The sequence below is a fragment of the Oncorhynchus clarkii genome, chromosome 3 (genome assembly GCF_045791955.1).
Source record: "Oncorhynchus clarkii lewisi isolate Uvic-CL-2024 chromosome 3, UVic_Ocla_1.0, whole genome shotgun sequence".
NCBI classification, from domain to species: domain Eukaryota; kingdom Metazoa; phylum Chordata; class Actinopteri; order Salmoniformes; family Salmonidae; genus Oncorhynchus; species Oncorhynchus clarkii.
Genome location: NC_092149.1, coordinates 20,762,528 through 20,777,913, shown reverse-complemented (window position 1 = coordinate 20,777,913; position 15,386 = coordinate 20,762,528). Strand labels below are relative to the sequence as shown.

At 42.7% G+C, this 15,386-nt stretch overlaps 1 protein-coding gene across 1 annotated transcript in view; it reads left to right on the top strand.

Moving 5' to 3' along the window:
• Positions 1-15,386, top strand: part of LOC139390762 (glutamate receptor ionotropic, kainate 2) — a 224,874-nt gene that overhangs the window by 195,048 nt on the left and 14,440 nt on the right. The window contains exon 15 of the mRNA XM_071138120.1: positions 2,117-2,342. Coding sequence (XP_070994221.1) covers positions 2,117-2,342 — 226 coding nt within the window. The remainder of the gene's footprint in view (positions 1-2,116; positions 2,343-15,386) is intronic.

The following is a 15,386-nucleotide window of genomic DNA, read 5'->3' as shown; positions in this document are numbered from 1 at the left end:
GATTGACAATGGTTTTACCGCCTGTTCTCTCCTTCTCATCTCCGATAATTCAGTGGTGGTTCAGACTCGACTGCGTGCTGTTCCCTCATTCAGCACTTGAGTCCGAATCTCACGGTAAAGGAGGAGGTATTGTGTGTGAGAGAGATGGCAAAAGAGAGAGAGACTCGTTTTTCTGGGAACAATGATGATGATTCTGTTTGGGAGTGCATTGCATAGCACAGTGAATTATTATTTCAGCCTTTTGAACAGATCTGGATCCCGGAGTAACGTTAGATTGTAGCGGTGCTAATCTTCAGCCACTTCAGCATGATCAAAGGATTAGGCAGAGCAGTGTTTTAATCATCCCCGACGCCCAGCGGAGACATGGAAACGCACGTCTCCACCAAGAGGAATGTGTGATTCTGAAAACAGAGAGGCCAAGTAAGAAGAGATGAAGCCCTCATTTAAAAAACAGACAGGTTGAGGAGAGGAGAGGCAAAGGAGAGAAAAGTCCAAAACAATTTTTAAAACTCGAATATTTAGTTCTCTTGTTCTTCGAACTGTCGTTCATATCTATTTAAGTTACTTTCTCACAAATATAAATATACCAACTTTTCAAATATAAGCTCTGCAAATGCTCTCTCATTGAATGAATTCCAATTTAACAGCTATTAGTGACCCAGTCAAACTTCAATGTTCTCGATACCTGTTAGTCTTCTTCCAAATATCTCATTAGCTCTGTGGGATCAGTGAAGGTATTTTGTAGTCGCAGGTGGTTCCGAGGGAAGCCCACCTCTGTACTATCCTGTGTGAGTTAGTGTTAGCTAACTATGTGGTTATCTGCCTCCCCGTCCATGTATTCAGAGCCAGTGCCCCTGCCTTATCAGCAGTCTGTAGCTTGCATGCTCAATCGCCTGATTTGTCAAGGGTGACTCCAAAAGATTCTGATAGGCACTTTGCAAATCACCCAGTTGATCTAAAATATCGACCAGCCACAAAAAGTCATTACACACAATAATGGCAGGTGGGACCTTGGACGATGTGACTTAATTAGGTTTCAAATGCCTTCAAAAATGCCTTCAAATCTCTGGGCCCTGGGAGAGTATCACACACACCCCTTGAGTCTTTACTGACTTTACAGCTGGAGAAAGACTACTACTGCTGACAATACTACTGCTCCTACTGATACACAATGGTATTAACTAACTACAGAAATGGAATTGATAATCCTAATGCTAATATCATTCTACTGGTACTACTACTAACAACTTATATCACTACACATAATAGGTTCATATTAACACCTTCTGTTGAGGTGTTCAGTATGTACTTTTGCTGTATAGTTCATAATTGCTGTAGAGCTGTAATGATTAGATATTCTTTAGATTGCCATTTTGTGAGGGTGGTTACAGTCATTAGCATGTTCTACTCTATTGCTTTGTCTGTATCTCTCTATGTCTCTCTGTGTCTCTCTCTGTGTCTCTCTACGTCTCTCTGTGTCTCTCTTTCTGTCTGCTCAGTACGAGATAATTATTAAATGAGGGAGAAAAGCAACACAAGAAAGTATTTCAACAGTAAATGACATGTTTTCCTAATGACATTTAAAAATAATTGCATGTAAATTGTGTTCCAGGCTTTGATAGGAATGAAAACATGCCTGGTGTTTAAATGAGTGCTCTGTTTACCCTCTCTCTGCTTGTCTGTGTGTGTTTGTCTCTCTGCCAACCACAGTGTCATTGGAGAATCTATATTTTAGAGCAAGGTCTCTTTTTCTGCATCACAAACTGATGATAATATTATTTTATATCTGCACTGATTAAATTACTTTCCTTCTGAGCTCATTCCAATTTGTTCAACCTCACAGGCACAGCATTTGATAGGAGATAATCCTGACAAATATTTATGAATTCACCATGATATATCTAGCTTTTGAAACAAACCTCAAATAAATAACATTCTGTTTTGATTGATTTAGAGTTTGTTTGTGCATCGGTACTCCTGTATAAATGTCTGTTATACACAATAAACGCACCAGCAATATCACTATCAAGACTGACTCTCCTCCAACTCCTTTTATGACATTATTGAATCATAGCCTAACAGTCATCATTCTCTCTGTTTCTTTCTTGCTGTGTAGAAAACCAAGATCTCCACGTACGACAAGATGTGGGAGTTTATGAGCAGTCGGAGGCACTCTGTGATGGTGAAAGATATTGACGAAGGGATCCATCGAGTTCTCACCTCGGACTACGCCTTCCTCATGGAGTCCACCACCATTGAGTTTGTCACCCAGCGCAACTGCAACCTTACCCAGATAGGGGGTCTCATCGACTCCAAAGCCTACGGTGTGGGAACCCCCATGGGTACGTCCTCCTTTCAACATAGTACAACACACACATATACCTACTTCTCAAGCACAATTTCTGCAAATATTCTCGCCTATTTCGACAGTTAGGACAAAAGACTGAGGCCATACTCCCACCCACAGTACATTATCCATAATCATTTGACATGACCCATGCAATAACATTCCATATCATAGCACCCTGCATTAAGATAAGGTTTATTATGCTGTTTAATAACACAGCCCACTACGCTATAGCATGTTTATCATTTAATAACACAGCCCACTACACTATAGCATATATATCATTTAATAACACAGCCCACTACGCTATAACATGTTTATCATTTAATAACACAGCCTGCTACGCTATAGCATGTTTATCATTTAATAACACAGCCCACTACGCTATAGCATGTTTATAATTTCATAACACAGCCTGCTACGCTATAGCATGTTTATCATTTAATAACACAGCAAACATACTATGTGTATAAGGCATTCATATTATTCAATAAAGTAACTCAACAATCCAGCACACTAATCTATAATAGGAAAATGCTATGTATAGATCAAATCAAATCAAACTGTATTGGTCACGTACACAGTTTACAGCAGGTATAAACGCTTGTGTGCTAGCTTCATCAACACTGTAGTACAATAATCAATATTAAATATCATATTTGCTCTCTCTGACTTTTCAAACAGAATGACTCCCTTGCACTATTGAGGTGTATGTGTGTGTATGTGTGTGTATGTGTATGTGTGTGTGAGAGAGAGTGTGTAAGCAGCCAGGGACCCTAGGGGGCCAAGCAGCCGATGAAAGAATGGAGAGGAGAAATATCTGACATACAGTTGAAGTCTAAAGTTTACATACACTTAGGTTGGAGTCATTAAAATGTATTGTTAACAAACTATAGTTTTGGCAAGTCGGTTAGGACATCTACTTTGTGCATGACACAAGGACTTTTCCAACAATTGTTTACAGGCAGATTATTTCACTTATAATTCACTGTATCACAATTCCAGTGGGTGAGAAGTTTACATACACTAAGTTGACTGTGCCTTTAAACAGCTTGGAAAATTACAGAAAATGATGTCATGGCTTTAGAAGCTTCTGATAGGCTAATTGAGGTGTACCTGGAGGTGTACCTGTGGATGTATTTCAAGGCCTCCCTTTTGCTTGACATCATGGGGAAATCAAAAGAAATCAGCTAAGACCTCAGAAAATAAATTGTAGACCTTCACATTTCTGGTTCACCCTTGGGAGCAATTTCCAAACACCTGAAGGTACCAAGTTCATCTGTACAAACAATAGTATTCAAGTATTAACACCATAGGGACCACGCAGCCATCATATAACATTTAGGAAGGAGACGCGTTCTGTCTCCTAGAGATTAATGTACTTCGGTGCGAAAAGTGCAAATCAATCCCAGAACAACAGCAAATAACCTTGTGAAGATGCTGGAGGAAACAGGTACAAAAGTAAAAAGGGGGATGCTTGCAAGCTGAAGAACACCATCCCAGCCGTGAAGCACGGGGGAGGCAGCATCATGCTGTGGGGGTGCTTTGCTGCAGGAGGGACTGATGTGCTTCACAGAATATATGGCATCATGAGGAGGAAAATTATGTGGATATATTGAAGCACCATCTCAAGACATCAGTCAGGAAGTTAAAGCTTGGTCGCAAATGGGTCTTCCAAATGGACAATGACCCCAAGCATAGGACAACAAAGTCAAGGTATTGGAGTGGCCATCACAAAGCTCTGACCTCAATCCTATAGAAAATGTGTAGGCAGAACTGAAAAAACGTGCATAAGCAAGGAGGCCTACAAACCTGACTCAGTTACACCAGCTCTGCCAGGAGGAATGGGCCAAAATTCACCCAACTTATTGTGGGAAGCTTGTGGAAGGCTACCCGATACGTTTGACCCAAGTTAAACCATTTTAAGGCAATGCTACCAAATACTAATTGAGTGTATGTAAACTTCTGACCCATTGGGAATGTGATGAAAGAAATAAAAGCTGAAATAAATCATTCTCTCTACTATTATTCTGACATTTCACATTCTTAAAATAAAGTGGTGATCCTAACTGACTTAAGACAGCGATTTTTACTGGGATGAAATGTCAGGAATTGTGCAAAACTGAGTTTACATTTATTCGGCTAAAGGTGTATGTAAACTTCCGACTTCTGTAACTGTAAAGAAATATATGAGTGAATGGAGAGGGTGTTGGGCGGTGGCACGCTGGTTTACACGTTGTGTGCGGAGGTGCAGGATTTGATTATGGAGCTCAGCAGCAGATTTACTTAATCCTGTTACACATGCAGCTCCCGGCAACGGCTGCCACAAATGAAATGGAAAAACTCCTTGTAAGTACCTAAGTTATAAGAGGAAGATCGCTCTGGGGCGTCCCTACAAGATAACTTGTTTTCTCGTGTCCACTGTCATTTATTTGGGGAGACTGGGAGGTGGAGGTTGTCTGTCTTTCTATGTTTGGGACACTGAAGAATTGTGGCTTTTATACGCCAAGTAAATTAACTCTAAAAGGTTTTGGTGTAACAGTCTCCCTGTTATTTAGCTTGTTGTCTAACACATTGTTCAATATGCAGCAGGACACATGCCTTTAGAGAATACAACACGGTGTGTCCCATTTCCCTAAGAGGATGGATCATTCTGTTCTTTATAACATCAGTGGCTATTTGCTCCATTTGTGTATGTTTGACGTATTTCTCGGTCAGAAAGCACAGGGCCATTCAGTAAGTGACTGTATGAGAGAGCAGCAGAGAGGGTGTGTTTTCTCTGTGTGATTGTGTTTCCTGAGTGATTTGTCCTATAACAATATTTGTTATGTGTGACCAGGGTGTTGGCGACAGCTGGAATGGAATATGCTGCATTGGTTGGGATGCGTTTGCAAGGAACAATGCAGGAATGGGCTTGTCGGTGTGTGTGTGTGTGTGCGTATGCGTGTGTGAGTGTGAGTGTATGTCTGTGTATGTGCGCATATATGGCATTCATGTGTGTGCATTTGTATTAAGTGTGTGCTGGTGTGTGTGTGTGTGTGTGTGTTTGCGTGCGTGTGTGCGCGTACTGTGTGTGTGTGTGTGTGTGTGTGTGTGTGTGTGTGTGTGTGTGTGTGTGTGTGTGTGTGTGTGTGTGTGTGTGTGTGTCAGGCAAAGGTTTAGGTTGTGCATCGCACAGATCGTCGGTCTGTGCTGAAAAAGGATGTTTAGCATCATCACTCCCTTGTGGCCTATTCACACGGAGCAGAGAACAAGGCATTTAAATTGCTAATCCTACCCTTTTAGTACCCGTTACCATATGTGTCCTGTATTCCCATACAGCCTGGCCATTTAGCATATATCTCATTGACTTTAACAGAGAGGAGTTGTCTGCCTGCATTAGTACCTGGGTGTATTTGGTTCTGAGTCCCTCTGGCAGCCGCTCCCCAAGTCTGCACTGTAATGGACAGAGTTAGTGTTAGTTAGCACGGCCGTCCAGGTGTTATCCCTCTCTAACTCTAATGGGATATTTAATGCATTGGCAACTACGGTTAATTCAGAGTATAACATTTAGCCATAGAAGAGAAGAGTAGACCAGAGCGAAGTATATACATCTGGTAGCTGCTGATATTAGATGGGAACAGATGAAAGTAGGACCATTGTGAAGTTATATCTAAAGGGGATTGTTGTTGGCCTACATAAGGTGGAGTGGAAGGGAGGAGGGACACAGGAGCTGTGTAGCTGTGTGTCCACATTAGAGAGTGAAGCCCCATAGTGACCGTAGTCCTATTGTACCTATGGGGATAGATCTCCCCACTCAGCCTTTAATGTGTGTGTATGGACGTCCTCCCTGGAGAGGTCATTAAGTAGAGTCATGCACAGCAGTGTATCAAACATCTGTCACAAGTTTGTTTATGCGACTCGCGCCACTCGGCCGCTTGTGATTAAACTGTTACTTCCTCTGCTCTATACGTCCATAATCTCAGGAGGCTCTGTCTCTGCCCTCCTTCCCTCGTCTATCTCTCTCTCCGTCTCTCTCCCCTCCCTATCTCTCTCTCTGCCCTCCTTCCCTCGTCTATCTCTCTCCGTCTCTCTCTCCCCTCCCTATCTCTCTCTCCGTCTCTCTCCCCTCCCTATCTCTCTCTGCCCTCCTTCCCTCGTCTATCTCTCTCTCCGTCTTTCTCTCCCCTCCCTATCTGTCTCTCCGTCTCTCTCCCCTCCCTATCTCTCTCTCTGCCCTCCTTCCCTCGTCTATCTCTCTCTCCGTCTCTCTCCCCCCTCCCTATCTCTCTCTCTGGCCCCCTTCTCTCTTTCCCTCTCTCTCTCCCTCTCTCATTTTCTCTCTTACTTTCTATCTCCCTCTTTCTCTCCCTCTGTCTCTCTCTCTCTCCCTCTCTCTTGCTCTCTCTCTTTGCTATCATTTTTATTGTGTTTCATTAGGCCTTCTTAATCACTTACAGTATTAGGGAAGTTAATATTTTGCATGTCAGCAGGTTGGCGTTTCCTGCCGTGCAGTGCGGGGAAGTTGTCACGATGGTTCCCCCATGGATCGTTTAGCTCCGGATCATAAATGACAGAGAACATCTCTGTAAGACCTGAATGGAATGCTGGGAAATGGGATATCTCTGAGGGCGTGACCTGCCTTCTGTTTGGGCAGCAACCTTGCTGTCCTAGTCCTGTATATCAGAGAGAGAGAGAGAGAGAGAGAGAGAGAGAGAGAGAGAGAGAGAGAGAGAGAGATTTTTCAGTTTTTGATTTGTTAAAGTTTGAAATATCCAATAAATGTCGTTCCACTTCATGATTGTGTCCCACTTGTTGTTGATTCTTCACAAAAAAATACAGTTTTATATCTTTATGTTTGAAGCCTGAAATGTGGCAAAAGGTTGCAAAGTTCAAGGGGGCCGAATACTTTCGCAAGGCACTGTATATATATATATATATATATATATATATATATATATATAATATGACATTTGTAATGTCTTTATTGTTTTGAAACTTCTGTATGTGTAATGTTTACTGTTAATTTGTATTGTTTATTTCACTTTATATATTCACTTTATATATTATCTACCTCACTTGCTTTGGCAATGTTAACACATGTTTCCCATGCCAATAAAGCCCTTGAATTGAATTGAATTGAATTGAGAGAGAGGGGCGCGAGGGGCGCGAGAGAGAGAGAGGCGCGCGAGAGAGAGAGACGCGAGAGACGCGCGAGAAAGAGGAGAGAGAGACGTGAGAGAAAGAGGAGAGAGAGACACGCGAGAGAGAGGAGAGAGAGATGCGCGAGAGAGAGGAGAGAGAGACGCGCGAGAGAGAGGAGAGAGAGAGACGCGAGAGAGGAGAAAGAGAGAGACGCACGAGAGAGACGCGAGAGAGGAGAGAGAGAGAGACGCAAGAGAGGAGAGAGAGAGAGACGCGAGAGAGGAGAGAGAGAGAGACGCACGAGAGAGACGCGAGAGGGAGAGAGAGGAGAGAGACGCGAGAGACGCGAGAGACACTTTTCGTTCCAAGATGGTGTAGCAGTGAAGACGTGTTTATGTTCGTCCTCTCGTGTACTTTTGTCTTTTCCGTATTTTTTGTATATATTTACATTTTATTTTCAATCTCTTTTCGATTTTTAATTCGATTATACCGGTAACCTGCCTCACCCAATGTGATACGGAATCGCTATTATTTTTTATTTTAGAACACATTCAAGAACCACCAGAAGCTAACCAGCTAAGTAGCTACAAGCTATTTAGTCATTGTTAGCCACTGCTAGCGGCTTTTACCTTCTGCACAGATACCAGCCCTGTTTTTCGCCTGGATAATACTCGCCAGTCCACCAGTATCGGACTGTCTCTCCACAACAACGCTGGATTCCTGCCGTAATCCCTGGACCACTACTTCTGATCTTCACAGCTAGCTTGCACCCACCGTGGCACCTAGTACCGAAGCTATCCCTGAGGCCCACCTCCCGGCCTACTCAGCTGTTCACCAGAACCCCACTCATACACGGCTAGAGCCCAATACTCCACTGGATCCTTGCTGTAAGCTCTGGACCTTGTCACCGGATCACCGCTGCTACCGATTGGCTATAGTGGCTAACGCCACTGCCACGAAGCTAGCGCCAGTTAGCCGTGAGCCAGGTGCATCTCCCGGCTAGCAAACTAAATTCTACAATACCTCTTTCGCCATCTGGCTTGGATTCTCTGTCGACACGGCGCCCCGCCGCACCACCACGACTGGTCTGCCGAAGAATACTCCATCCTCTGTGCCTTCAACCGGCCAGCCCCGGGCTACTAACTTTAAACGCCGTGCCGTGCTAGCGTAGTGGCGGCTTCCCTGTTCCATCTACTGCTGCCCCCTGGACACTATGATCACTTGGCTACATAGCTGATGCCTGCTGGACTGTCCATTAATAAACACTAGTAAAACCAAATGCATGCTTTTCAACCGTTCGCTGTCTGCACCCGCACGCCCGACTAGCATCACCACCCTGGATGGTTCCAACCTAGAATATGTGGACATCTATAAGTACCTAGGTGTCTGGCTAGACTGTAAACTCTCCTTACAGACTCATATCAAACATCTCCAATACAAAATCAAGTCGGCTTTCTATTTCGCAACAAATCCTCCTTCACTCACGCCGCCAAACTTACCCTTGTAAAACTGACTATTCTACCGATCCTCGACTTCGGCGATGTCATCTAAAAAATAGCTTCCAATACTCTACTCAGCAAACTAGATGCAGTTTATCACAGTGCCATCCGTTTTGTTGCTAAAGCACCTTATACTACCCACCACTGCGACCTGTATGCTCTAGTCGGCTGGCCCTCGCTACATATTCGTCGCCAGACCCACTGGCTCCAGGTCATCTACAAGTCCATGCTAGGTAAAGCTCCGCCTTATCTCAGTTCAATGGTCACGATGGCAACACCCACCCGTAGCACGCGCTCCAGCAGGTGTATCTCACTGATCATCCCTAAAGCCAACACCTCATTTGGCCTTCTTTCCTTCCAGTTCTCTGCTGCCTGTGACTTTCCCTCACCAACTTTAAACATCTGCTATCTGAGCAGCTAACCGATTGCTGCAGCTGTACATAGTCCATATGTAAATAGCCCACCCAATTTACCTACCTCATCCCCATACTGTTTTTATTTATTTACTTTTCTGCTCTTTTGCACACCAGTATTTCTACCTGCACATGACCATCTGATCATTTATCACTCCAGTGTTAATCTGCAAAATTGTAATTATTTATTGCCTACCTCCTCATGCCTTTTGCACACAATGTATATAGACAATTTTTTTCTACTGTGTTATTGACTTGTTTATTGTTTACTCCATGTGTAACTCTGTGTTGTTGTCTGTTCACACTGCTATGCTTTATCTTGGCCAGGTCGCAGTTGTAAATGAGAACTTGTTCTCAACTAGCCTACCTGTTTAAATAAAGGTGAAATTAAAAAATAATTTTAAAAAGAGAGAGAGACAGGAGAGAGAGAGAGAGACAGGAGAGAGAGAGAGAGAGACAGGAGTATGAGACAGACAGGAGAGACAGGGAGGGAACGGTTGAGGGAAGGAGGGAGGAACAAAGAGATGATGGGGGGTGGGGTATGAGGACAAATGGAGAAAATATGAGTCAGTCTAGAAGAGTCTGTGAACTACAGTTTACCAGAAAGTATATGTGAGCACAATCAAAGCACAGGGTGGAATATGTTGCAGAAATGTTTTGATAATAACAGTATTCTCCAGACATTTAGAGGTAATTGCAGGCCCTGAAAGTAATCATTTTAAATATTTACACACATCCATTTCCTCTCTTTTATATTTCCCCCTGATCGACTTAACATGCAAAACAAATCTGGAGCTGTATTACAAAGAAGGAAAACAAAATCTTAGAACAAGGCTAAAAATACGACATGTACTTGAGCGTGCCAGGAACATTTTCCATGCTGTTTTGTGGAGACACAATGCATTAGAGATTGGTGTGCTATTACTCGCTTTGATCTGACAGATTACAGCTATGTGTCTTATCCTGGATTCACGATGGTCTGTCAGTTCCCTCCCCTATGTTTCTTCTGTTGGAGAATTATGGCTCAACATTTATGGCTACCCCATGTTGAGAGGGCCTGTTTTCAGCTCGTCACATTTACATATTCTGTTTATCACTGAGAAACACAGCGGTGCTGAACTTTCTCCTCCATCTCTCACCCAGTAAGACTCAACAGAAAGAGAGTACTTCATTTCCATTTTCTAACCGCTTCTTCACCTGTCTCGTCATTGGAAGATGTGTATTCACACAGTATATCCAGTATTAACCACAATACAAAAATGCTGTGGACTCTATAATGATCTCAGGCTACTGCCAACACATTTCCATAACTATTTTATCAATTTTTTTAAAGAGAAGTTGCAATACTTTTGCACACATTGGAGTAAACAGCAATTCAAATCAAACTGGGAATTAATTAAATGACGTACAGTTGAAGTCGGAAGTTTACATACACTTAGATTGGAGTCAGTAAAATGTATTGTTAACAAACTATAGTTTTGGCAAGTCGGTTCGGACATATACTTTGTGCATGACACAAGTAATTTTTCCAACAAATTTTTACAGACAGATAATCTCACTTATAATTCACTGAATCACAATTCCAGTGGGTGAGAAGTTTACATACACTAAGTTGACTGTGCCTTTAAACAGCTTGGAAAATTCCAGAAAATTATGTCATGGCTTTAGAAGCTTCTGATAGGCTAATTGACATAATTTGAGTCAATTGTACCTGCGGATGTATTTCAAGGCCTACCTTCAAACTCAGTGCCTCTTTGCTTGACATCATGGGAAAATCAAAAGAAATCAGCCAAGACCTCAGAAAAAAATTGTAATCCTCCACAAGTCTGATCCATCCTTGGGAGCAATTTCCAAACACCTGAAGGTACCACGTTCATCTGTACAAACAATAGTATGCAAGTATAAACACCATGGTTTCTCAAATGACTACCTCGCCTGGTTCACCAACTACTTCTCTGATAGAATTCAGTGTGTCAAACTGGAGGACCTGTTGTCCGGACCTCTGGCAGTCTCTATGGGGGTGCCACAGGGTTCAATTCTTGTGGCGACTCTCTTCTCTGTAAACATCAATGATGTTGCTCTTGCTGCTGGTGAGTCTCTGATCCACCTCTACGCAGACAACACCATTCTGTGTACTTCTGGCCCTTCTTTGGACACTGTGTTAACTAACCTCCAGATGAGCTTCAATGCCATACAACTCTGGTCATGGCCTCCAACTGCTCTTAAATACAAGCAAAACCAAATGCATGCTCTTCAACCGATCGCTGCCTGCACCTGCCTGCCCGTCCAACATCACTACTCTGGACAGTTCTGATTTAGAATATGTGGACAACTACAAATACCTAGGTGTCTGGTTAGACTGTAAACTCTCCTTCCAGCCTCACATCAAACATCTCCAATCCAAAGTTAATTCTAGAATTAGCTTCCTATTTTGCAACAAAGCATCATTCATTCATGCTGCCAAACATACCCTCGTAAAACTGACCATCCTACCGATCCTCAACTTTGGCAATGTCATTTACAAAATAGCCTCCAACACTCTACTCAACAAATTCGATGCAGTTTATCATAGTGCCATCCGTTTTGTCACCAAAGCCCCAAATGCTACCCATCACTGCGACCTGTATGCTCTTGTTGGCTGAACCTCGCTTCATACTCGTCGCCAAACCCACTGGCTCCAGCTCATCTACAAGTCTTTGCTAGGTAAAGCCCTGCCTTAGCTCAGCTCACTGGTCACCATAGCAGCACCCACTCGTAGCATGCGCTCCAGCAGGTATATCTCACTGGTCACCCCCAAAGCCAATTCCTCCTTTGGCCGCCTTTTCTTCCTGTTCTCTGCTGCCAATGACTGGAACGAACTGCAAAAATCAATGAAGCTGGAGACATACAGTATATCTCTCTCACTAGCTTTAAGCACCAGCTGTCAGAACAGCTCACAGATCACTGCATCTGTACATAGCCCATCCAACTTTCTCATCCCCATTCTATATTTATTTATTTATCTTGCTCCTTTGAACCCCAGTATCTCTACTTGCACATTCATATTCTGCACATCCTACCATTCCAGTGTTTAATTGCTATATTGTAATTACTTCGCCACCGTGGCCTAATTAGTGCCTTACCTGCCTTATCTTACCTCATTTGCACACACTGTATATACAGTGCCTTGCGAAAGTATTCGGCCCTCTTGAACTTTGCGACCTTTTGCCACATTTCAGGCTTCAAACATAAAGATATAAAACTGTATTTTTTTGTGAAGAATCAACAACAAGTGGGACACAATCATGAAGTGGAACGACATTTATTGGATATTTCAAACTTTTTTAACAAATCAAAAACTGAAAAATTGGGCGTGCAAAATGATTCAGCCCCCTTAAGTTAATACTTTGTAGCGCCACCTTTTGCTGCGATTACAGCTGTAAGTCGCTTGGGGTATGTCTCTATCAGTTTTGCACATCGAGAGACTGAAAAGTTTTTTTCCCATTCCTCCTTGCAAAACAGCTCGAGCTCAGTGAGGTTGGATGGAGAGCATTTGTGAACAGCAGTTTTCAGTTCTTTCCACAGATTCTCGATTGGATTCAGGTCTGGACTTTGACTTGGCCATTCTAACACCTGGATATGTTTATTTTTGAACCATTCCAATGTAGATTTTGCTTTATGTTTTGGATCATTGTCTTGTTGGAAGACACATCTCTGTCCCAGTCTCAGGTCTTTTGCAGACTCCATCAGGTTTTCTTCCAGAATGGTCCTGTATTTGGCTCCATCCATCTTCCCATCAATTTTAACCATCTTCCCTGTCCCTGCTGAAGAAAAGCAGGCCCAAACCATGATGCTGCCACCACCATGTTTGACAGTGGGGATGGTGTGTTCAGGGTGATGAGCTGTGTTGCTTTTACGCCAAACATAACGTTTTGCATTGTTGCCAAAAAGTTCAATTTTGGTTTCATCTGACCAGAGCACCTTCTTCCACATGTTTGGTGTGTCTCCCAGGTGGCTTGTGGCAAACTTTAAACAACACTTTTTATGGATATCTTTAAGAAATGGCTTTCTTCTTGCCACTCTTCCATAAAGGCCAGATTTGTGCAATATACGACTGATTGTTGTCCTATGGTCAGAGTCTCCCACCTCAGCTGTAGATCTCTGCAGTTCATCCAGAGTGATCATGGGCCTCTTGGCTGCATCTCTGATCAGTCTTCTCCTTGTATGAGCTGAAAGTTTAGAGGGACGGCCAGGTCTTGGTAGAATTGCAGTGGTCTGATACTCCTTCCATTTCAATATTATCGCTTGCACAGTGCTCCTTGGGATGTTTAAAGCTTGGGAAATCTTTTCGTATCCAAATCCGGCTTTAAACTTCTTCACAACAGTATCTCGGACCTGCCTGGTGTGTTCCTTGTTCTTCATGATGCTCTCTGCGCTTTTAACGGACCTCTGAGACTATCACAGTGCAGGTGCATTTATACAGAGACTTGATTACACACAGGTGGATTGTATTTATCATCATTAGTCATTTAGGTCAACATTGGATCATTCAGAGATCCTTACTGAACGTCTGGAGAGAGTTTGCTGCACTGAAAGTAAAGGGGCTGAATAATTTTGCACGCCCAATTTTTCAGTTTTTGATTTGTTAAAAAAGTTTGAAATATCCAATAAATGTCGTTCCACTTCATGATTGTGTCCCACTTGTTGTTGATTCTTCACAAAAAAATACAGTTTTATATCTTTATGTTTGAAGCCTGAAATGTGGCAAAAGGTCGCAAAGTTCAAGGGGGCCGAATACTTTCGCAAGGCACTGTATATTTTTCTACTGTATTATTGACTGTGTGTTTGTTTATTCCATGTGTAACTCTGTGTTGTTGTATGTGTCGAACTGCTTTGCTTTATCTTGGCAAGGTCGCAGTTGTAAATGAGAACTTGTTCTCAACTAGCCGAACTGGTTAAATAAAGATGAAATAAAAAATAAATAAAAATATGGGACCACACAGCCATCATATCGCTCAGGAAGGAGATGAGTTCTGTCTCCTAGAGATGAACGTACTTGGTGTGAAAAGTGAAAATCAATCCCAGAACAACAGCAAAGGACCTTGTGAAGATGCTGGAGGAAACAGGTACAAAAGTATCTATAGCCACAGTAAAACGAGTCCTATATCGACATAACCTGAAAGGCCGCTCAGCAAGGAAGAAGCCACTGCTCCAAAACAGCCATAAAAAAACAAGACTAAGGTTTGTAACTGCACATGGGGACAAAGATCGTACTTTTTGGAGAAATGTCCTCTGGTCTGATGAAAAAAAAATAGAACTGTTTGGCCATAATGACCATCGTTATGTTTGGAGGAAAAATTGTGGATATATTGAAGCAATATCTCAAGACATCAGTCAGGAAGTTAAAGCTTGGTCGCAAATGGGTCTTCCAAATGGACAACGACCCCAAGCATACTTCCAAAGTTGTGGCAAAATGGCTTAAAGGACAAAGTCAAGGTATTGGAGTGGCCAACACAAAGCCCTGACCTCAATCCTATAGAACGTTTGTAGGCAGAACTGAAAAAGCATGTGTAAGCAAGGAGGCCAACAAACCTGACTCAGTTACACCAGCTCTGCCAGGAGTAATGGGCCAAAATTCACCCAACTTATTGTGGGAAGCTTGTGGAAGGCGACCCGATACGTTTGACCCAAGTTAAACAATTTAATGACCATACTTGAGACGCAGACGTCTCAAGTATGCCCCTGGAAATGCAAATGCGCTACGCTAAATGCTAAATGTACTCGTTACAACTCAATCTTTGATCAAAATTCACAAGCAGGGTATTGAATTAAAGCTACACTCGTTGTGAACCTAGCCAGCAAGTCAGATTTTTAAAATGCTTTTCGGCGAAAGCATGAGAAGCTATTATCTGATAGCATGCACCCCCCAAAATGCCAGCACGACACGTAAACAACAGATTTTGCGGTAGCCGGCGCTACCCAAAACGCAGAAATAAAATATAAAACATTCATTACCTTTGACGA